This window comes from Catharus ustulatus, chromosome Z (genome assembly GCF_009819885.2).
Source record: "Catharus ustulatus isolate bCatUst1 chromosome Z, bCatUst1.pri.v2, whole genome shotgun sequence".
Lineage (NCBI taxonomy): Eukaryota > Metazoa > Chordata > Aves > Passeriformes > Turdidae > Catharus > Catharus ustulatus.
The window spans coordinates 24,881,247-24,903,452 of NC_046262.2; the positions used below are offsets into that span (position 1 = coordinate 24,881,247).

General features: G+C 38.3%; 1 protein-coding gene across 1 annotated transcript; it reads right to left on the reverse strand.

Annotated features, from left to right (window-relative positions):
- Positions 1–221: 221 nt before the first annotated feature.
- HMGCR (3-hydroxy-3-methylglutaryl-CoA reductase) lies at positions 222–19,627 on the reverse strand. The gene is made up of 20 exons (XM_033085797.1): positions 19,550–19,627; positions 16,115–16,310; positions 15,654–15,765; positions 15,028–15,115; positions 14,838–14,922; positions 13,254–13,359; positions 12,213–12,319; positions 11,722–11,838; positions 11,077–11,228; positions 9,987–10,231; positions 9,679–9,848; positions 9,023–9,217; positions 7,798–7,956; positions 7,455–7,612; positions 6,207–6,312; positions 5,104–5,274; positions 2,975–3,115; positions 2,718–2,876; positions 2,277–2,431; positions 222–2,130 (listed from the first exon to the last, which is right to left on the reverse strand). Exons 2-20 carry the CDS (start codon positions 16,277–16,279, stop codon positions 2,076–2,078), a joined length of 2,646 nt encoding a protein of 881 aa, XP_032941688.1. The 5' UTR covers positions 16,280–16,310; positions 19,550–19,627; the 3' UTR covers positions 222–2,075.
- Positions 19,628–22,206: the final 2,579 nt, after the last annotated feature.

The following is a 22,206-nucleotide window of genomic DNA, read 5'->3' on the forward strand; positions in this document are numbered from 1 at the left end:
AGTGAGTTCACCCCCTTGGGCAAACTGCCTAATTAAGCTTTGAGAATAAATGAGTGGCAACAGGCTTCTGCAAGTAAAAAGTAAAGTTCTGGTGTCACAGCCCTGGCTGTGTTTAGCACTGCTTGCAAGTGTCTCTTCATTAACTTTCTTAATTTAGACTGTGTGCAAATATAAGTCACTAAGTCATAAAGTATGCTTGAAATACCACAATTAAGCCAATGTGTTTTCCATGGTTTTACTGAAACTGAAAAAGTAGTTCTGTACCAAAATGTACACAGTTCAGTAATAATACAAAAAGTTAATTCTGCCAGACAGAATGTCAGTTAAATCCACCAAAATGAACACTGAACCACCATTTATTGCCAGACCAGTGTTAAATAAAATCATTGAATGAACATAGAAACAAAGTAATTCCAAGTTTCCTTAAATAAAAATAGTAGCAATTAGCAACAATACTGCAGGAAGATAAACATTCATGGTATTTGCTATTTACATGCCATCATAACATGTCTAGCACGTAGTATGTCTTCATGCTTGCACATTACATTTATGAGCTCATTACAATGGATATTAATGTGTAAATGTACCACAAAGCACCCACCATGATGTATATCAAGTCTGCACATTAGAAGAGCACCTCTACTAGTCACCCCTTTAGGAATGATGCTGCAGGAAACCCAGCCCAATCCCCCCACAAAAAGTCAAGCAAGAAAAGCCCACACCAACCAAACAAATCAAGCATATTAATAATTTTCCTCCTGCAATTAACTAGGCAGGGCTATGAATTTAGCAGTATTCCCAAAGGTGAATCAAACCAGAATAAACCTGGATTTTCTTTATTACAGTAAGAACACCTGAGACTGCTTCACTGGTCCAAGTACAGTATTTTATTACAAAAACTGCTTCTTACATTAACATGTCATTTCATTGAATCCCCTTAATTAGTACTTTTCATTAACAAAAAGTGTAAGATTTCTTCTTAAAATAAATACGCCCCAACTGAAAAAGAAAGTTCAAAAGGAAATGAAAAGAAAAAAATCCCCTCCTTTCTTTTTTAAGAACAGTGTGGTTTTCTGGCTTTGCTTTATCTCAGCTTAAAGAGTGAATAAACACCTATTCTTGGAGAGTAAGTGTCAAACACCTTATAAAAAATCCCCAATGTAAGGTACACAATGTGTATGTATATTCCTAAAGAGACTTCTTGTTAGGTAAGTGTAAACATCTGTTCTTGACTCTTGTTTGTTTGAATGCACTCTTATCAAATAACGTCTGAGAAACTACATGTACTTAAATAAATGTCTGACACAAAACTTTTGAAGTTACCACTTCATTTTTTCTACAAAGTAACAAAATAGTTGAAAATACTTTCTTCCCTACTTCAGTACAGGTTATATTTAACATTGCAGAACTTTACAGATCACAAGTTTTACATAAAGGAATAACCTAAATTATGGAGTTAAACACTGAACACTGCTTAGCTGAAGCAGCAGCAAATTAAGTACTATATATAGACAGACTTCTATTAAACTAATTTCCTTCAATTAAACTGTCTGATAGCCCAAGACCTGTTTCACATGTGAACAAATTAAAACTGGGAGTTCATAGAAAGTGATTAGGCTTGCAATCACTTTAAAAAACATCCTTGTCTAACCAGAAAATAAATATGGCAAGGACCAGTGCATTCAATCCATGTCTACACCAACTTTTTTGTTTTGTTACTTTAAACGTACAAAGTCCATTATATTACTTTTCAGTTTAGTAGTTACCAGGACCTTGTTAGGTGAAATAACCTCAACCTGTAAAAATGTAAGACTGACTCTTTAGAAAATTATGTGTAAGAGTAAGAACTTGAAAGCCATGTTCAAGACATCTGACAGGACTTCTTTCACAGTCTCTAGCCACTGAAGATGGTCAAGCCTAACTAGTCTCAAGTCTTGATCTTAGTTTCTCTTACACAGACATTATTGAGTTGAAGGCGATCTTTATTTTAAACTTCATAGATTTTGGTTTGTTTTTTTTCTTGTGCACCTGGTCAGTTACTAGAACAATTCTTCATTTCAAAGCCATTTTAGTATTCAAGCTGCCTTTTTAGTGCAGGTTCCTTGAAGATCCTGTAGATTTATCTTTGACCTAATAAAACAGCAAGATAAGTACATTACTTAAAATGTTACACTGCTCTTACGTGTTGCAATTAGTCACATAATCATTATTGACTCTCCTGTACTTGTAAGAGGATCAAAACAGCAGAGAAATATACAAAGTCTTCCATTTTTTACCTGTTGTGGATCATGTGGCTTTTGACTAGGTGTCCTGCTGCAAGAGCAGCCATTAGTGATAATTCCCCTGCCATCACCGTAGCACAAACTATTTTAGCAAGCTGACGGGCATTTTCACCAGGGTTATCTTGGCTTGCACCTTGAACCCCTAACATCTGGAGAAAAATACAAGGTAGTATTATGCCATAAAATCTAAGTCAATTTATTATATATTTAGAATTAACGTAAGTATTTCCAAATTATATCAAATCAATCAGTCTCTAATATTGTAAATGTCTTAGGCTTTAGAAACTGGACATACAAAAGCAATTCATTAGACATTTTGAACTTTTTCATGTAAAATACACTACATTTCAAGCTGAGTCGTTCCCACAATATTGCTCGTACACAACATGAAAGCAACATTTGATTTAAAAGGAGAAGTTGCTTTCAGCACTATACCTGCAAACAGGCCTGCTGTGGGAGTAAGTTGGTGCCTCCGCCAACAGTCCCTATTTCTATAGAAGGCATCGTGCAGCTGATGTACAGGTCTTCGTTGGTGGAACCAGTTCTCTCCATCAAAGTGATGCAGTTGGAGCTGCCCACATTCTGCGCAGCATCCTTCAGATTGAGGAGGAGAAACAACAATCCAGACGCTTAAATCAGTGTTTGATTAAGAATTACTGAAGAAAATGTGAACTGGTGAAAAACAAACCTACCTGACCACAGGCAATGTAGATCGCTGTCACAATGTTTGCTGCATGTGCATTGTAGCCACCGATGCTACCAGCCATGGCAGAACCCACCAAATTTTTGTTTATATTGACTTCAACTAGATCTTCCGTAGTTGTTTTCAATACCTGGACATGGTGATAGATACACTTTTACTACTCCTTTTGTCAGGCAGGAGTAGGAATACTCTATTTGTGGTTATTCATAGCCCTCTTGTTTGCTTATATATGCAATTTGACTCCATCATTGTCCTAGATACCTTTTATTTTTGTTTCAAAGGAAACTTTCAAATATGGGATGTCCAAGAATAATGGAAGTCAGTACAAAGTGTTTGGACTTGCACAGGTCTTTGAGGAAAGCTCACAGCTGGGTACTCCATTTCAAAGTCTCCCTTGTATTCAGAATGGAACATCTCGGCAGAAATATCCCAGTAAATTTACCTTGACATGATTGTAACATTCCTGTCAAGCTGTTCCAGACACTAAACTCTTCCCAAATTAGTTTTGCATATGAATATGGAGCCAAACTGAAGAGTTCCAACACAAACCTACTATGCTACATAGGCAAACACTATGCACAGTAATATAAAATTAAGTGGTACATTTATACTACATTGACTGTATTTTGAAACTTTCAAGTAAGAGATTTATACTAAATATAATATAAAAACAATCAAAGATGGTAAAAAGAGATGTTGTTGAGCAAAATTTAAGATATTATGGCACAGCAGGAATAGTGGGTGTTTATAGACATCTGCACCAAGTCTGCCACACTGACAAAAAATGTAACAGTTATGTATTAACAGTTCAATATAAGAAAATGTAGTGACACACAGGTCTGGGGTTTGAGGAAAACTTTCCCAAATTTACCTAAAAATTATCAGTGCCCATTATGAAAGGACTACCTCCACACTACTACCCTGGAATGAAATCCTGAGGTTACAATAGATATTGCCAGTAACTCAGCAACCAAATACCAACGATATGAAAAACAGTAAACTACCCCAGAAGACATGAACCATGTCAATGTACAAATCCATTCTGCACACACTGTTAAGAATCCTGTGTGAAACTCTGTACCCAGAATTTTAGAAACGTTAGAACTGTAAAAGATGCAGAGATAATAATGCTCAAAGACATACTAGAAGTCTGTTTACTCACTGTTGATAGAAAAAATAGTATTTTTCAGTCTGAAAATGAGACTAGCTGGGAGCATGGAAGGACTGTGTCAGTGGTAAAAACTTGAGCAGTAGAGCAAATATAGAAGTCTTAAGGATCTACCCCACTAAAAATCTGGGGCATCATCAAATGGAATCAAGAAGGTAGTTCACACAAAGGTGAAGCTGGACTGTGGAATACTGCCCAAGAATACTAGTTTCAGAAGTTTACTTAGTTTCCCTGAAGGGACTGGACAAATCCCTAGGGAAAATAAACAAACAAAAAAAATCCTCTAACAATATGCAAACACCCACTTACTTGATCTTAAACAAGAGTTACAAAATAGTGAATTCTTCCCTGGATATTATCTCCCATGGGCAGTGCTGAAAACCAGGTAACAGGCAACGGATTTTACCTGACACACAGAAGCCATCTTCTAAATGCAGGTGGGAGAGAATCTACAATACTGTTATAACGGAGAACAAGCTGGCCAGAGAATACAACTGGAATTGCTTACAAAGGTTACTGCAAGATGCTGAGATAGCTTTGCAGTAAGTAAACCACCTGATTGTCTGTTTCCATTGTAGTAAGAAGCATATAAACACAGAAGAGGAAGCCAGGTGGATGTAAGTGAAAAAATTAGTTAAAGGGTTAAAGGACTGGGTTTAATGACAGACAAAACACCACATGTATGTCTGTCAAAATGTCGCATAATTTTTCAAAGGTTAACCATGAAAATCCTAATGCCTTTAACTAGATATGCATCATTAAACACATACACATTGTTTCACACTAGACACAATGTAAAACAAAGCATCTACTGACTCAGAGAAATGGCTTATCCTACAGAAGTACTATCCTTACCTGGAAAACAACTTTCAGTTCATACTTGCAATGTAAAGTAAGCATCCATTTTACAAAATGTATGTATTTTCATGAACAAGAGAGCAGACACTTACTTCTCTAACAACCTTAGCTGGAATGACTGCTTCACAAACAACAGACTTTCCTCTTCCTTCTATCCAGTTTATAGCAGCAGGCTTTTTGTCTGTACAGTAATTACCACTGATAGCTATAACTTGAAGATCAGGAAACTCTTCATTCAGTCTCACCAGTGCTTTTTCAGTACCCTGTGAGAGAGAAGCAGATTTATCATTATGGGTGTAAAACAAGCTATTCAAGGACAGTGGAACTGTATTCTAATCAGTTAATCAGTTACAGTGGAAGAAAACAACACAACATCATGAAGAAACAAGAATCAGGAGGGAAAACCCCAAGCAATCATGACTATGTTTTTTCTGACCACTTTGGGAATTATACTGGGAATAAGCGATTCTTCCTAGTACACAGAGACTCCCTGGATCCATTCTAGGTGCATGGACATATGGTTAGCATACTGAAGATACAACAGGAACTGAGTGAAACATTACAAGCATGAAATAAATTAATTTTGGATGTAGTGGAAAGAGCTTCTCTTCACCAGGAAATCACACTAGAAAATCTATATTTGGACTTGTCTGTGATCAGATCCACTTTTATAATGGTTCTGACTGCTTATTCTACATGAAGTTTAAGTCTGAGACTATTCATTTCCTACAGCATAAGGCATTCCCAGCAATCTAACAATCACATCTCAAGTTCTTCCACATGTTTGCATAATAACAAACAAACAAAACTAGAGAACGTCTCTCTGCTGCTACTACTTCTTCTTTTATTTACTAGAAAATGATAAATACAGTAATTATTGCTGAATAAAATCTTTGGCTCAAAGCAACAGTGCCATCAGTTTAGCTTCTCCTATTATCAAAAATACTTGCTTTAAATAATTATTAAAAATATAAAATAAATAAAATAAATAAATAAATACCTTTTTCTTTCATCTTTCTACTTCTATTATTATCTACACTTTACAAAATCAAACATTTTTATTATTTTGTGCAAGGAGCACTGTGTCTTATCTTTCTGTCATTCAAATGCCAGGTAGTCACAGGTTATTAGGCCATCTTTATATTTAAAAAGCAATATCCATTTTTAAAAAATACTTAAGGGATCTGGTCCTTACTTTTGAAATCATATTCATTCCCATTGCATCCCCTGTTCCAGACTGAAAACGGATATAAAGGTTACGACCAGCCAAACTGATGAGAAGTTTTTGTAGGCGGGCAAACCTGCAAGAAAATGTAACTATGACATACAATCCTTACGGGAAAATTAGCTTCAAGTGGGAAAATGACAGTAAATCTTTGCAAATTATGCTGCTAAACACAGAATCACAGATTCCTTTGTGAATCCTTTGGAAAAGACCTGTAAAATTAATGAGTCCAGTCTTTAACAGACAATCATCTTTTCAACAGGACCACAGCACCAAGTGCTACGTCCAGTCATTTCCAGGAATGGTGTTTTCTTGAGTAAGTACTTTAAAAATATTCACTGTAGAAGTGTTCACTGCCTTTTTACGTTTTCTATCTCTGAACTTCAAGAAATAAAATATCCTGAACTGCAGACATAAATTTTATTCATTTGTATTCCTTAAAACATCTCACTACCAGATACAAAGTAATAACGAGGCCTTTGGAAATTCTGATGTAAGTTTTACAGCAAGGCAAAAAGCATGCTATCTTCAACAGTGCAATCTGCACGAGTCACTCAAAACGCAGAACAAACTGCCTTTTAAAGAGCAGGATGAGCTGATTCTGGCCAAAATACCGATGTACTTCAGGCTGACACTAGTTAAACACAACAAGTAAGGAAGTCTATCTCTCAATCTTCCTAAAGCTAGAAGGTAATCATAAGCACTAGAGAAAACTCTAGAGATTGCAATAGACTTATTCTGCAGGTTTTACATTTTTTAAAAATTTCAGTTCTAGCATTAGTTTATCTTGTATTCGGAGACCTCATAGACTAATTATCAATATTAATAATATCATCTCAAAGGCTAACGACCAAACCTTGAGGATTTTTTCTGCATCGTAACTATAGTTACAGTTACTTTGCCTAGTAAAAATCAAAATAAGCTTGTAAGATTTTAAAAAAATGCTTAGACAAATCAATATTCCATTAATTATTATACAAGATATATCTATTTGTTAGCAATGCACACTACTTTACCATTATCAGTGAAAAAAGTTTATTGCTGGCCTTGGTACTCAGCCAGAGTGACTTCTGTCCTCTTAGATACTCAAAATATAGGACAGTCAAAACAAAGATGTAATTTCTTCTATTGCAGTACTCCGAAATACAACTGAGATCTTTCTACCGTGCACAGAAGTTTTATATCTGGAAATGAAGCTGGAACAACCATTGTACTAACCTACTTGTGCTGTCAAAAGCTTCCTTCATTATTTTAAAACCTTCAGGGCTTTCAAGCCAGACTTTCACCTCTGCAGCCTGGCAAGCAGTGGGCAACCTTACAACAGGTCCTCGAGTCATCCCATCTGCCAGAATGCGGCTACTTGCTCCTCCACCAAGCTAAAAATCAAAGCAGATGGGGGACAATGTAAGAATACTGACATTTTAGTTTTCAAGAAGTCAAAAATAAGTATTATATAAAACTGAATACGTGTAGGTTTATATAATGCTTATTTTTATGCATTATATTTATATGTTTATAAAACAGGAAGTTTTTTAAGCTTTTCAAGTCACACAATACTTACACATATTGCTCTACATCCTCTGTTTGTGCTGGCTACAAGACATCCTTCTGTTGTTGCCATTGGCACCTGAAACTCTTTGTTATCCAGAAACAGTGGTCCTGCTACGCCTACAGGAATAGGCATATATCCAATGACATTTTCACAGCAAGCTCCCATCACCTTACAGAAATAATAAAAAACAATCATTAAGGTTATTCCCCAGTGGTATAGTACAGCATGCTACATACTACACCTAGGCATCTTAGTAAAACACCCACAAACCTACCCATAAAGCAACTCACTTCCACCTCAAAAAGTTAACAACTACAGTTATCACCAGCTAACACTATTCAACACTAGGCAGATACATTGAATCCTGTACAGTAACTAAATGTTACTTAAATAACCCTAAAATTTTAAAATTAATTTAAAATAATTTTCAATTTTAACTTGAGCTCAAGATATTATTATCATTCAGTTGAACTGTGGCTCAGTATTAGTAGAGCTCTGTATTTCTTAGATAAGTCAGCTGCATGCTTTGATAGGAAGTATTTTTTTGATAGTTTAAAAAACTCACGCACCACCCTAAGTTTAAAAACATCAAGAGCAATTAAAGGTGGTGCTTTATGTTTGCCTTTTATTTTTTTCCTTCTACATCAGTTTTGACCAAGCTCATTGTTAACTCGCACACATGACTATGGATTTATTTCACAAGACCACAGACTTTTTTGGGTTGGAAGGGACCATAAAGACCATCTGGTTCCAATGCCCCTGACAGAAACAGGGACACCTTTCACTAGACCAGGTTACTCAGAGCCCAAATTAGCCTGGCCTTGAACATTTTCAGGGATGGGGCATCCACAGCTTCTCTGGGCAATCTGTTCCAGTGTCTCACAAGACTCACAGTGAAGAATTCCTTGCTAACATCTAAATCTGCCCTTCCTCAGCTTAAGCTCTTGACCTTTCAAAAGATGTTTCCCAAATGTTCCCCACATGTCCTTGTGCAAAGTCCCTCCCCTGTTCTCTTGTAAGCCCCATTTAGGTACTGGAAAGTGCTGTAAGGTCTTCTCAAAGCTTCCTCTTTCAGGATGAAAAACCCCAAATCTATTAGCCTGTCCTCACAGGTAAGGTATTCCAAGCCCCTGATCAACTCAGTGCCTCCTTTGGACTCATTCCAACAAGTCCATATTTTCCTTCTTCATGTGTCTGGAAAACAGTGAGTTCTGCTTGTCTGTTTCGTACTTACCAAAGAATAATTGTAATTCCTGTAAGGAAGATACTGCAAAGATGAAGGTTCAGGAAGTTTCTTAGATAACATCTGTCTGCGGATGGATACACCTCGCTCCTGGGTTTCCATCAGGGTTTCCAGTTTGTATGCAGGAATATGCTTAGCATTAACTAAACTGATAACCTCAGCATCAGTAAGAAATTTTGCTCCTTCCTGGAAACATAAAGGGTGGAGAGAGAAAATACAGACTCTCCTGGTGAAAATCCTTTTAGATGTAAAAAAAAAAAAAAAAAAAAAAAAAAAGAAAAAAGAAAAAAGAAAAAAGTAACAACTATACTTTGCTAAAGGAGTCAACTCCAACATCAGGTTTTACAGCAGGCCAACATATGATCAAAAAGTTTCATGATCAGACACCCACTTGTACACATACATGAGGAAACTTCAAAGATTTGGTATGCTATGAATGATGAAGCTGATCCCTCCTCACATTCTTCTTGACTGACTTTAGAAGTAACTCATTAAAGGGTTTGCTTTAGTCGTGACCCCCACACTCCCCCATGTTATTAAAGCCATGTAGTTTCAATGGAATTATCCAAAAGCTGGGAAAAGAACTCTTAAAATTCTTGAATCAGATATTGCAGTAGAGGTTAAATTAAAAAATTGTTTTTCCATACCTGTGCATTTCCAAGTATACGAACACATTCCTCAATGGAACGTGGTTCTTTAGGTAACTCAGTCTCTTCCTCCTTTCCACTGAGATTTGAAGTTTCCACAGGGCTGGAATTGCCAACCACAAATGTAGCCTTGTTTGACAACTCTGCTAATACAGGTTTTATGACTTCAGCTGCACAAAGATAATAAAAATTAACTCTAGTTTAAGTTCTGAAGTTCTGATACCAAATATAATGTTACCAAAGACTGCTCAATTTGTTCCAAACACTCATTAATGGAATCAGACTAAAGAACTATAAAGATGACCTACCACTTTCGTCTTTGGGAATTAAAGCTTCTTCTGCTGTGTTAGATTTCTGATTGTTTTTCAGAAGTCCAGTCTGCTTCCTGCAACAATTTTCAGGGACCTTTTTCTGTACCATCACAGGAGATGTTATAGGATTCTTCAGTGAGAGGGTAGATTCGGTCTCTGCTTGCTCAAAGAAAATATATTTGACAGCAAGGAGAAGGGCTAATCCAAGCGTAATTACTTGCTCAATATCCATACTGGCCATTCTAAAAAAGATCAAAAAGTAAATATACAATATATATAATTCATTGCTTAGAGTAGCATTCTGACATTTTTTGCTTCAGAAAGGGTAATAATTCCTTCATCACTTATCATTACAGAAATTACAGTGAAAAGGTATTTTGTACCAGGACATGCTAGTATGCTAGGCTAGGGTGGAAATATTCCTCACATTATTAACACAAAAATCTTCAGATGTCATTAAAGAGTTACCTAAATCTGGCTAAAAACCAGCACCAGTAGGAAAAATTACTATAAAATATTCACTGATAGATACATCAAATTGATTTGACACCTGTCCCCCAATGACAAGACAGAAAGTCTCATTTATCATCCTCTACTGACTACGACTACTATGACGCAAGATGAACTACTAAGAAGGGACAAAACCCCCTGCCTAATCCAGTAAGTTCGGACTTCTCAAAAATATCACGAAAAGACAAGTAACACTATCTTGAATTGATCTGAAGGAAAAGCCATAGCAGAAAACGGGTTTTGCACCACGGTGTGAACGGTCAGAACCTCTCTGTAAGTAATTACTCTAGTACAGTCTTAAAATTATGTTCCCAGTATGGTGTAAAAGATGCTAGTGGGAGAAGACAATGTTTTGATGTATACAGGACAGGCAGCTCTTGGTCATGTTCTTGACTACTTCAAGTGCTTGGACAAATGGGGTAATACTGACATTTCTTCTGAAATGCCACCTCTGCTTCCAGGAAGTCCTGCAGTGGTCAGACCTACAAGTCTACAAGTACAGTGATCTAGGACAAGAAGTTTCTAGCTTGGCAGCAGTAGAAATACAGCAGGATCACACTTCTGTGAAGTCACCCACCGAGAAAGGTAGAACTGCCACAGTGAAACATTAGGTTCAATTCTCTTTGGTGCATTCTCATCCAATCCCACCGAATTTTCAACAGTACTGTTTTGAGCAGCTGGTTCTGCTATCCAACGACTGTGGGCGTGAACAAGGACCAAACCCAGTGACTGTATCAAAAAGACAAAACAAGTATTAATGTTTTAAATGTAACTTGGTATCTAACCTACTAAGAGTAAGTATTATCCTTTTTTGTTTGGGGTTTTTTGCTGTTTTTTCCCCATGCTTCTAAAGTCTAAAAACTGATTTTCCACATCTCTAATTTATCCCCTTTTTTGCTCCTGCGACACTGTTGTATAGTAAGTAGCTTTGGATGTGTCCCACCCACATTTTTAGTTTCGATCAAGAAATAAGCAAAGGAAGCTGAGGGTACTGCAGGGGTAGGAGGGAGGGGATTAGTACACATGAAAGAGCCCTGAGTGCTTGACACAGAAATGGCATAGGCAGTAAACAACAGGTGTAGATAGAGGGGAAGTTAAAATCTACCACCGTTAAGTCCAACTAACGGGCTGCAGAATACAAGTCTATAGGAAGCAAATGCCTGACTTTTGCACCAGGACACCTCACTGATTGCATAACCACAGGTAAAAAAGAGCCACGAACCATAATCATTTTGACCCTCTGTGTTACAGGATTTGGTTTATTCTCTTCTTCTTCCAGAACACGAGCAAAATGACTAAGCTGCCATATAGGGCGCCCTTCACGACTCTCTCTTGAAAGCTGCAAAAAAAAGAACAAAACTTAAAAATGGGTCATATATAGTACCTATATATAGTATCTATTAGAAGAACCTACAAATAAGATCCCACATAGAGTTTTCATTTAATCACTGAGAAATTACCAAGAGTCTATAGTTAGATTCTCAATTGTGAAAAACCCTGAACAGTCAGTAAGTTACAGTATCATCTGTTTACTCTTAGATCAGAACTACTACTGAGTGTGACTCATTTCCAGTGATATTTACAAGTTATTGTCACTAGTTTACTTTGAAAGGAAAATGAATGAGTTGGCATGTAATTCCATGATAAAAAGTATAGCCTACAGAAGGATAGGGCTGAATATGAAACTTAAGGTTGGCTTGAAGTTGGTCTTACCTCTAATACCAAGGACACACAAGCTGGAAAGAAGGTCATGAAGACAAAGTAGTTGGCAAGAACAGACATACAACCAAAGCAGCACATAATTTCAAGCTGTCGCACACCTAAATAAAAAAACAGTTTTTACATTTGAATATGCAATTAGCTATGGTTGAAGAAGTACTGCAGAACTAAGAAAGAAATCATTAAACTGACATTACACATTACAGAAGGAACTATTGAGGTTAATTAAAAACAAGCATCTTAAACCCTACTCATTGTGCACTGTGTTATTCTAAGCACAGTACACTTTTATGTATTGACAGAAAAGTATTCTGAGGTGCAATTCTAAGCGAATATAAACAAAGTTCACCAAGATCTTAAAACTTCACAATGAAAGCTTGAAACTCCTTATTTATTTGAGGGGAAAAAAATTAGCCAACATTATGCACTGAACTCACTTTTCAAAGATGGGATATTCAGGGAAGAACTAACAGTATACATCCCACCTACTCCTTCACAAGTATCCAGAAAAAGCCATCTTAGCCATTCTGCACATGCATTACACAACTGCCTTAGTAAGGATGAAAGCTCTATACAGTATAAATTGTTTTTAAAAAAACCTACATGCAACACAAAAATGAGCTTTTGTCCCCAAGATATAAAGATGAAAACAGCTTATTAAGACACAATACTCTGAAAGAACCAAAATTATTTGAAGAGCAAGTGTTCTGGAAGGTGATATTAAGGTACACAATATAGTTGGAAAAAAAAAGCAAACCAAACATTATGAAAGCTGCACAGAAGTTCATTCCTACTACACAGTGCTCAAGGAAAGCCATTATTTGCATTTCAAATTTTGGTTCAACATGTATTATTCATACTTGCAAGAAACCAGTAAAAAAAGCTAATCAGAGACAGCTTAATAAATAGATTAAGTCACTCCACTCTCATGGGTAACAGGTATTATTTGAAACTCTTTCTCTTTTGAGATCCTAATGTCTCTCAAAAAGCCTTTTTTAACTGGAAATATTTACACCCTTCGACTGTATGGCTCACCTGACATGGTACCAACACCAATTACAAGACATTCCACAAGTGCATCCAGGGTAAACGTCGGGCCTAATATTGCCATCCCACGTGAAATATTTTCTCTCACTTCATCCTAAAAAGAAAAACTTCTGTCCATTACCACAAAGACAAAAATCAATTTAAGTTAGAGGTAACATGACTAGTAAACTGAGTAGTATTATGGTGGTAAAGCCTTATAAAATATTTATTGAAAATTAACTATTATAAGAAAGTATACAGAGAATGTATCCAATTTCCTCTAAGTTATTATTCTTTCACAGTCTATTGACACAGAATCATTTCATTTCGATTAATTTTCCTACCTTTGCCTCATCAGTATTCTAAGCTTCAACAACACTGACGGGCAGAGACACTAAATACAGTAAATTCAAAAGAACAACACTTCTAAATTTGAAGACATGAAATAGAAGGCACTTGTAGCACGGCATTTCAAAATTTCTTACAATCACATATAGTTATCTTTTACTTTAATGTTTTATATGTAAGTCTGTAGACTCAGCTGACAGAAAAGAGGTCACAAAAGGCACTAAAATTTCTGCTGGAGAAAAATGGATTTCCTCCAGAGAGCAGCACGATAAACCCCAGAGTTTGCTACTGTTTTCCGGATGATGGTATTTTTAGGGCAGCATAGGGAAAAAAAAAAATAGAGGAAACTTATTTATAAAGTATTTCCTTGAAAATTAGTAAAAAATTCTACTTGCAGTTATCATAAAATAATATAGAACACATTATATTGCATATATTGAAACTGTACAGTGTAATATACACCAAATTAAAATATAATAGGTAATATTTTGTCCCAATTAGTATGCACAAATGCCATGTGAAGTGTTTCGTAAGTACAAATTAATCCCGCTTAATATACTTTTATTTCAGAATTTAGACTACTAGGAAACAAATATTACCAGGCACAACAAGCAAGATGTCCTGTCAAACTCTCCAATTGTGTTCTGTTAAATATATTAGAGCATGGATGTTCCTGTCTGCATACACGCTACATTCATTCTGCTAACATTTGGCCTAGAAATATGCTTTTTTCAGCAGTAACACTAACATTTGATATGTATATACTGTGCCCGAGTCCTAGGAATTAACTTTTTTCTGTGAATAGCTATTTTAAGGAAGATTTTGTCTAGGAGCTCTAGCCTCCTTGGAAGAGCCATAAGCATTCCTGGTTTAAAGTTCCAATTTAATGAAGTAATCTCATACATACAATTAACAGTGCACATGGCTGTGCACACTAGTTTAATCATATTACTCTTCACTTGAACACTGATCTGGCTTGAAGACAAGAGAACAGAACCTGTATAGAATCTAATTCTTTTGTTATTTGTGTATCCCCAAGACAGTATTTGCCTGTATGTGTCTTCACTTTGATTACTTATTCAATTATAAAATGCTTGTCTTGAAAGTGGCCTTAAAGCTCACCTAGGCTCTAATCCCCTGCCGTACGTCCAATTCTGAACACGAAATTAAAAATCTGCATTGCAAGACAAAATCCCAAAGTAAAACACCAACCAACAAAAAATCCTCAAAAATAAGTCCCCTGACCTGTGAGTTGGAACTGAGCGCAAATTTAGCTAATGCACTTGCTCTTGACAAATCAATCAGAAGCAGGAAGAACGGTAAAGCTTCACTGAAAAAAAAAAAAAAAAAAAAAAGGCATATGTTAAAATTCAAGGCTTACGGTACAGGAAAAAAAATGTAAGCGTGAAATTCAGAATAACAATTAATTACTTACTTCAAGCCTGTAAGTTCTTTATCCAAGAAGTGAATTACTACTGTACTAAAAACAAAACTTGAGAAGATTGTGAAGAGGCCAGCAATACCTTAAAAATAAAAAAAGAGGAGGATATTTTTTGTTTATATATACTGGAAGAGGAAAAGAAAAAGAAAAAAAACCCAAAATGGTCCCATTTTTAGAACAATCATGACAAACAGATGAGAATTTCTCTTGGTGTATTAACAGCAGTTGAGATATGAACTGAAGTAGATGTTATTTTTGTAGATACTAAAATCTGAAATTTGTAATGTAAAGTAAGATTCAAAAAGGAAACCCATAAAATTCAATTTATTTTAAGGAAAATTAAAACTGGCTTAAACAGCTCTATAATTTTAAATATTTCACACAATAAACAGTTATTTCAAGAATGACATTTTCAGTGTTTGTATAATCCTACACAGCCTTTCACTAAGTAAAAAGGCACTTTGATACATGCTAAATTTTTTTTCTGCTATCTAGAAAATAATTAAAATAATGCTGTTGTGAACAAAGACTAAAAGGTCAGTATTTGTTACCAATTTAGGTAAACCACCCACCCCAACAATTAAAACACATACATCAAATACAAAAATCAGATACAATACCTAAAATGTATTTTGATCCAAGCTGCCTTAGGTTCTGAAACTGGAAATATATATAAAGAATTGCTATGCAGCGTGTGATTGTCAGGATGATGATGTCACTGCTCAGAACGTCCTGTATGAAATACAAAACAATTTAGTTAGCTTTTACACTGAGGAAGAACTCGTTAATTTTCAGTACTAAAAAAATCCACTGCGAGGCTGCATTAAAAGTGAAGTTCCAGAATATAATAAATATCACTCCTAGTCTTGCCTTAAAAACTAAAATACTAAAATGCTTGGTCATTAGTGCACCACTGTTTACATACAGTTTTAATATCCAAAATGAGAAAAGAAGGCCATGAAGAAGCTTCTGCATGGCTACTTCACTCCTAATAAATACATCACAGATTGATCACATACTATAGAGAATCCTGTATCTACTGATTAACACCAAGTACTATAAAATTAATATAAATCCTTACTTCTTCAAGTTTGGGGCACTCATAATTCCAGCCACAGATCTTATCATTCCCAGTGAACATCTTCATAGACATCATGCAGATAGTGAGAGTCACTGTTCCCACAATGACTTCCCATGGATGAGAGGCTACAAAAAGGCCATGCATTCGGAACAGTCTGGACAGCATTTTCAAGGTTGTTTTTCTATACTTAGCAAACCTGCAACAAAGGAATATTTTCTTTAAGTACAAAATTCCCTGAAAAAAGACAGAGTTTTACACTTCCCTGGAGGATGAAGACATCCTTCAAGAAATAAAAGCAAAACCACTTAAGTCAAAGATGAGCAAGGAAACTTACCTTTACCTTTCCTTCAATCTTCCACGCAAAATACATCAATTTCTAGTATTCTAAAATATTATATGACCTGCTCCTGTCTTCTCAACCTTTTTATTTTTTTTTGTAATACACATCATCCTGGTTTCTTCACAGTCTTTGCCACTGGGATTAGGTAATCCGTTAGAGTATGGCACAGATAATGACCCAAGGATAAGGGCTCAACCCCAACACATGCCATTGACTCAACAGCTCAACTCAATTATGTACTTTTGTGGGTCCCTTCAAACCAGAAGATTCTGTGTTTCCATCTGTAAGGTTACATCCACACTCTCACAAGATGTTTCAATACCCTCCTATCATACAATTTTGATACTGCTTTGACTCAAAATTCCTGTTTTTACCATCTATGTAAGCACTAACCAAATTCTGTTATGTCTCTGTACTCATTCTTCCTGCCAAAAATACTGATGAACTATAAAAATTATCAATTAACCATTATTGGTAATGCTCAACAGCAGGAATTGTAATGTTATATTTCTGACTGTGTCTTCTCTACTTTCTGTTCAATAATATTCTGTGATTCAAATTAGTTACATTCAAAATTATTCCTTCTTCATCTAAAGCATGCAAGTCCTCACATAACAATATTGTGGCAGCTCTTTTCTACCCTTTACTATTCCCTGGTTACTGGTGCATTTCATCATCCCTTTGCTTCCAACAGGTAACAAACATTTACCAGAAATTTTCACAGCTGTCTTTCATGTAACTAACAACGTTAATGTTCAACATATCCTTCAGACCACATCCTGGTCTATCTGCTCTTTGTTGTATGTTCATGCAAGTTTATCAAAGATCTATACTTGTGTTTTATGGCATGGAAACAAAATGCCACAACATTCTCTCATGTACGTTAGTAACTGGACTTTCCTCACTACATAAAAACAAGAGCTTACAAAATTGTACTGCGAAGTTAAAAAAACACTTAATAGCCTGGCTAACAGGGACAATCTGTAATTTACATGCACCAACCTAGCACTGCAAGATTTCCATGGAAGGCCTAAGGGCTCTACATACCACCATTTCAAAGTGGATTTAAAAAATCCCTTTGTACTGTCCTAAACGCATCAATCCATCCAGAGGGCTTCTGGTATTACTTCTTCTGCTTGGACATCAAAACCGAAGCTGACAATCAATGGAGAAAATAAGAGACAGGGAAATTTGTTTGCCTAAGTGTTCCTGAAGATACCAGAATTATCTTGGTTTCCTACCAATACTAATCTGAATCACATTAGCACCAACAGCGATTATTTATTTTTCTTTATCCTTCCACAGTGAAGGCGTAGCAGGGTATTTGTGGTTCATGGAGTCAAACTGGGAAAATAATTGAGAAGATTGCCTTCCTTGTGAACAAATTATTTCATTTTCTGACTGAATGTTTTTTAAAAATAAAATTAAAAACAAACGCCCTCCTTTTAAAGCTGATATTATCCCTTCTTTTCCCCTCTGACATATAATCATCATTCTGTTCTGTAAATTTTTGTTCTTGCAAAGCTGTTCCACAGTGGTATTATCACTTGTCCTCAGCACAATGGAAGGTATCTTTTAATTAGGAAAACTAAAATAAAACCCAGACAGAAGAATACCTGTACTGGAGATTTTGAAACAATGCAAAAAATAGAAAAGTTATTGCAACATCCTCTGAAAATACAAATAATTCTGAATACCACTCTATTTCAGGAAAATAATAACTAGCAGTTACTACATGACTTTATAGAGTTTTACCAGTCCTGAACCTAGTAATACTGCTAATACAACTGCTTCAGCAAGTTGAATAACTATTTGACAATCAAAAAAACAATTAGGAGGGCAAGAAAGATTTCAAAATCTCTTGTTGATAAATTGTTTTTTCCCATTTCTAAGCAAAAATGGTGAAAGTAAAATGGCTTCATGTAATCAATTGGGGGGAAAACGCATTCATTCCTTGATTAAAATAATGATCCCTAGGCTCTTACTTGTATTATTAACCGCTGCTATCCTGAAATACAGCATGCCTCATCACACATCTTGGGCTTAACTGAATGATACCAAGTCCTAACTTCAAAGGATTCTTTAAAGCTTTTGTGTTTACTTAACTGCCCAAAGCACAGGATGTTTTTTGCTACAAAGCTGATTATTCTAGAAAATATTGATGATTTCACACACTGATTCTGCATTAGAGTGCTGTAAAAAAATTTCAGTGCATAACATCAGCTGATATTTCTGTTTAAAATATTTATATACACACGCTGACTTGTAGCTCATACTACATGTAGCTAATGCAAGACATAACATTAAACATAAAGCCAAAATTTAACATTCATGTAATTCTGAGAGTTTCAAAATGGTGGTTCTAAACAGATGCTTTATAAATCTTGCTTGCCTTTGTTTTCAACCAAAATTTTCTAATCGACGAGATTAGAAAATAAAGCAATCCATTTTGGGAAGCAAAACGGAACACAAAATACGAACAAATCCCAGATGTGACCCCCTCAAATATGAACCAGAGCGTAAAAAGCAAACTAGACCGGTTGTACGTAATCGCTTAGAGCAATTACCACCCACGTAACAGTACGACTCGCCTCTTAAATTCTTAAGGTTTGTTACACAGTTCCCACTAACCTCAGTCCTTTGCAACACTATCTATTAGATCAGCACTAATTGCCCATCTCCTGCCACCTGACTCAGCAATACCTACGGGAATCAAGCGGCGATAACAGCCGAGCGAACCCCAGTGCAGAGCTGACCTGGAAGGCACCCGAGAGCACAGAGACCCTCACACAGCGCCAGGGTGGCATTTCCCCACAGAGGGGGAGGCCCTCTCTCAGCCCCTCGCAGGCCCAGTGCTGCGAACTGCGGGAACCGCGGCGAGGGAGTTCAGCCCCGCAGCCTCGCCAAGGTAATGGCACAGCCCCACGGGATCCCCCGAACCGGGGAGGCCGCCACTCCCTACGCGCGGCGATAGCGACGCCGCCTTTCCGAACAGGCACTCGGGGCCCGCCGCCGGAGCCCGCCCGCCGGGCACGGCGGACGCGCGCTGCCAGCCGTACGTCCCGCCGCCCGCAGCCCCGCAGGTCCCCGCTCACCGTCGCGCTCCAGCCGCACTCCCCGCTCCGTCCCGCCGCGCCGCGGACCGCACCGGCAGCCCCTCTCCGTCCCGCCGGCCTCGCCCCGCCCCGCCCCGCCCCGCCCCGCGCCGCGCCCCGCCCCGCCCCGCCCCGCCGCGCAAGGACACGCCGGCGCCGCCATCGCCCGATCGAGCGGCCAATGGCGAGCGCGCGGCACGCCCCGCCGGCGCGCGTCAGCCGCCCAGTCGCTGCGGCAACGGCCCGGCGAGCGCCGCGCGGCCCCCGCGCCATCGGCAGCGGAGAACACGCCATCGCGCCATGGGCCGCCCGCCAATGGGGCGCCGCGCTCCCCGCCCCGCGCGCCCTGATTGGGCGGCGCCAGCCGCTCCTTTGCATGCGCTGATGGAGCGCTGTCGCCGCCTCCCGCGCTTGGGCTGGGGCGGGCTGCTCTGCGCGCCTCCGATACCGCCCAGTGATACCGCGCTTTGCACAGCGGTAAAAGCGTGGTAATTCCTAGCTCCTGCTTGTGGCAAGCAGCAATGCCACTGACTCCCGGGGGGCGGGAGGGAGGGAAGGCAAAGCAATATATGTATTTGTGGCTTTTGGCCAGACAGAAAGATTTTTAGTTCAGAAAGCATAGGAAGCTCTGAGAGGTCCACCAGGACGCGTTCCTGTGTAACCTATGCTAGGTGATCTTTAGATGATCTCCAGAGGTCTCTTCCATCCCTAGCGATTGTGTAATCTTTTGGACACCGAGTAACGCGGCTGCAAAACAGCGCTGCGGGGGCAGGGCCCCGTGTCTCTGCGGCTGAGCGTGTTCAACTGCAACACAAATACCTGCAACGGTTTTTGCAGTGGATGATCCGTGACCCGGCTTTGCCCAAACTGCATCTTACTTGTGCCATCTCACTTGGAAATATTTCTAGTAGCTCCACATGGCACTATGCCGTGAAGCATTAATGTCATCCCCAAAAAAGGAAATGCTGATGAAATGGTCTCCGAAGAACTCCACCCAAAGCAGTTGTTGTGGGTGATGAAATCGTGCCAGCTCAGTGTTTTAACATATAAATACACTTTTCATTCTCATCTTCGATATGAGATATAAATCTTCATAATTTAGTGCTGCATATCCATCTCCCCTGATAGCTTGTTTCTTAACAATAGTGTATTTTTCGGTATATCACCTTCATTAGCTGAAAAGTGTAAAGTATTAGCAGTGAGATTTCCAGACTCCTTTGTTAATATGTGCAGCAACTGCTGTAACTGCGTATGCGTATGACTAAGACAAAGCAAAACAGCAATTCATACAGTTTCAACAATTATGTAATTCACATATCATTTAAGATAATAACCTTTAGTGTCTCTGCTCTGTTTTCCACTTTTTCCATGGATAAGATTTGGCAAATGCTAAAATGCTAATCTGTCAAGGTCTTTGGGAGCAGGAGTCATGGTGATTTTGGGTCTGTAGATGTACATGACACCAGGTGCGCTGACCCTGAGTTCTCACATCTGCAGCTCTGGCAGTGGCCTGCCTGCAGCCTGGCCATGGCCTTGGGAGCAGTGCTGCCCCACTGCCTGGGAGACAGCAGGCAAAACTAAGCCAGAACGGCTCTGCCTGAGGAAAACGTTGTTGTAATTAACAGATGAACGCAGAAGAGTGCTACTGCAAATGCTGAAAATACTGTCAATAATTTGATTATTTAGCAATGAAATAAGCTACTTAACCATGGCAGAGGAGTGTTGCCAATTTAGGGACTCTCTAAACATAGACACAGAGACCAGTTTAGAAAGCAGACATTATTTATTCTGTGCAGGGTGCAAGGCAGAGTTTTCCCCAAATAAAGCACACCAATCCTTCAAACTTTGCACTATAGATATATATATATGTTTTAGCAAACAAAGAAATCCCAGTTCATTGAATCCCACTTCAAGTTACTTAGTTGTCTTATTAATTGGTAGTATACCTTCTATTGGTTGAATGATTCTCTTGTTTCTCATGCTAATGTGTCTGCATGCTCGCCCCTTTTCAAGTAGGTGGATTTCTTGAGATGGTCCCTGAGTTACGGGTTGAAATCTCTCACTTTGAGACTTAAGAGCCAGTGAATTGGCCCCGATCCATTGCATACAAACAGCACGGGGACCTGTGGCTCTATTCAGGTGACAATAGGCACAGCAGGAGCCAACAACTCAACGGGAACTTTTTGTCAGAGGACCTGTACTGATAGGACAACGAGTAATCGCTACAAATTGATGGAAGGGGAATTTAGGTTAGGTATTAGGAAGAAATAGTTCCTGTGAGGGTGGTGAGACATTTTAACAGGCTGCCCGGGGAGGCAGTGTTCAAAGCCAGGTTGAGTCTTGTGGAAGGTGTCCTTGCCCATGACACAGCAGGTTAGGCCTAGATGAGTTTTAAGGTCCCTTCCAACCCCTTAACATTCTATGATTCGAAGACCCCAGACTATGCAGTCAAAGCCCAAGTAATCCTTCATTCAGGAGCCTTTGAGGCTGTCTGGCCTTTTTCACAAGTAAGACACTGTTTCACAACCCCCTTCTCACTCTCTGTAACTCTCTGTGCAGATGACCGTTTGTGACTCTTGAGATGCCAGCGTCAGAAGCGCACAGAAGTCGGAGAAGTGAGCCCCAGCTGACCACACACAGCACGGTGCTCGCCGGCA

Bases quoted from the DNA above. Each gene is read 5' to 3' on its own strand.
- HMGCR (XM_033085797.1), bottom strand. From the start codon at position 16,279: ATGCTGTCCAGACTGTTCCGAATGCATGGCCTTTTTGTAGCCTCTCAT. The intron at 14,923-15,027 runs GTAAGTAATTAA...TTTTTTTTTCAG, and splicing joins AAAGAACTTACAGGCTTGAA to TGAAGCTTTACCGTTCTTCC. The intron at 5,275-6,206 runs GTAAGGACCAGA...TCTCTCTCACAG, and splicing joins GAATGAATATGATTTCAAAA to GGTACTGAAAAAGCACTGGT.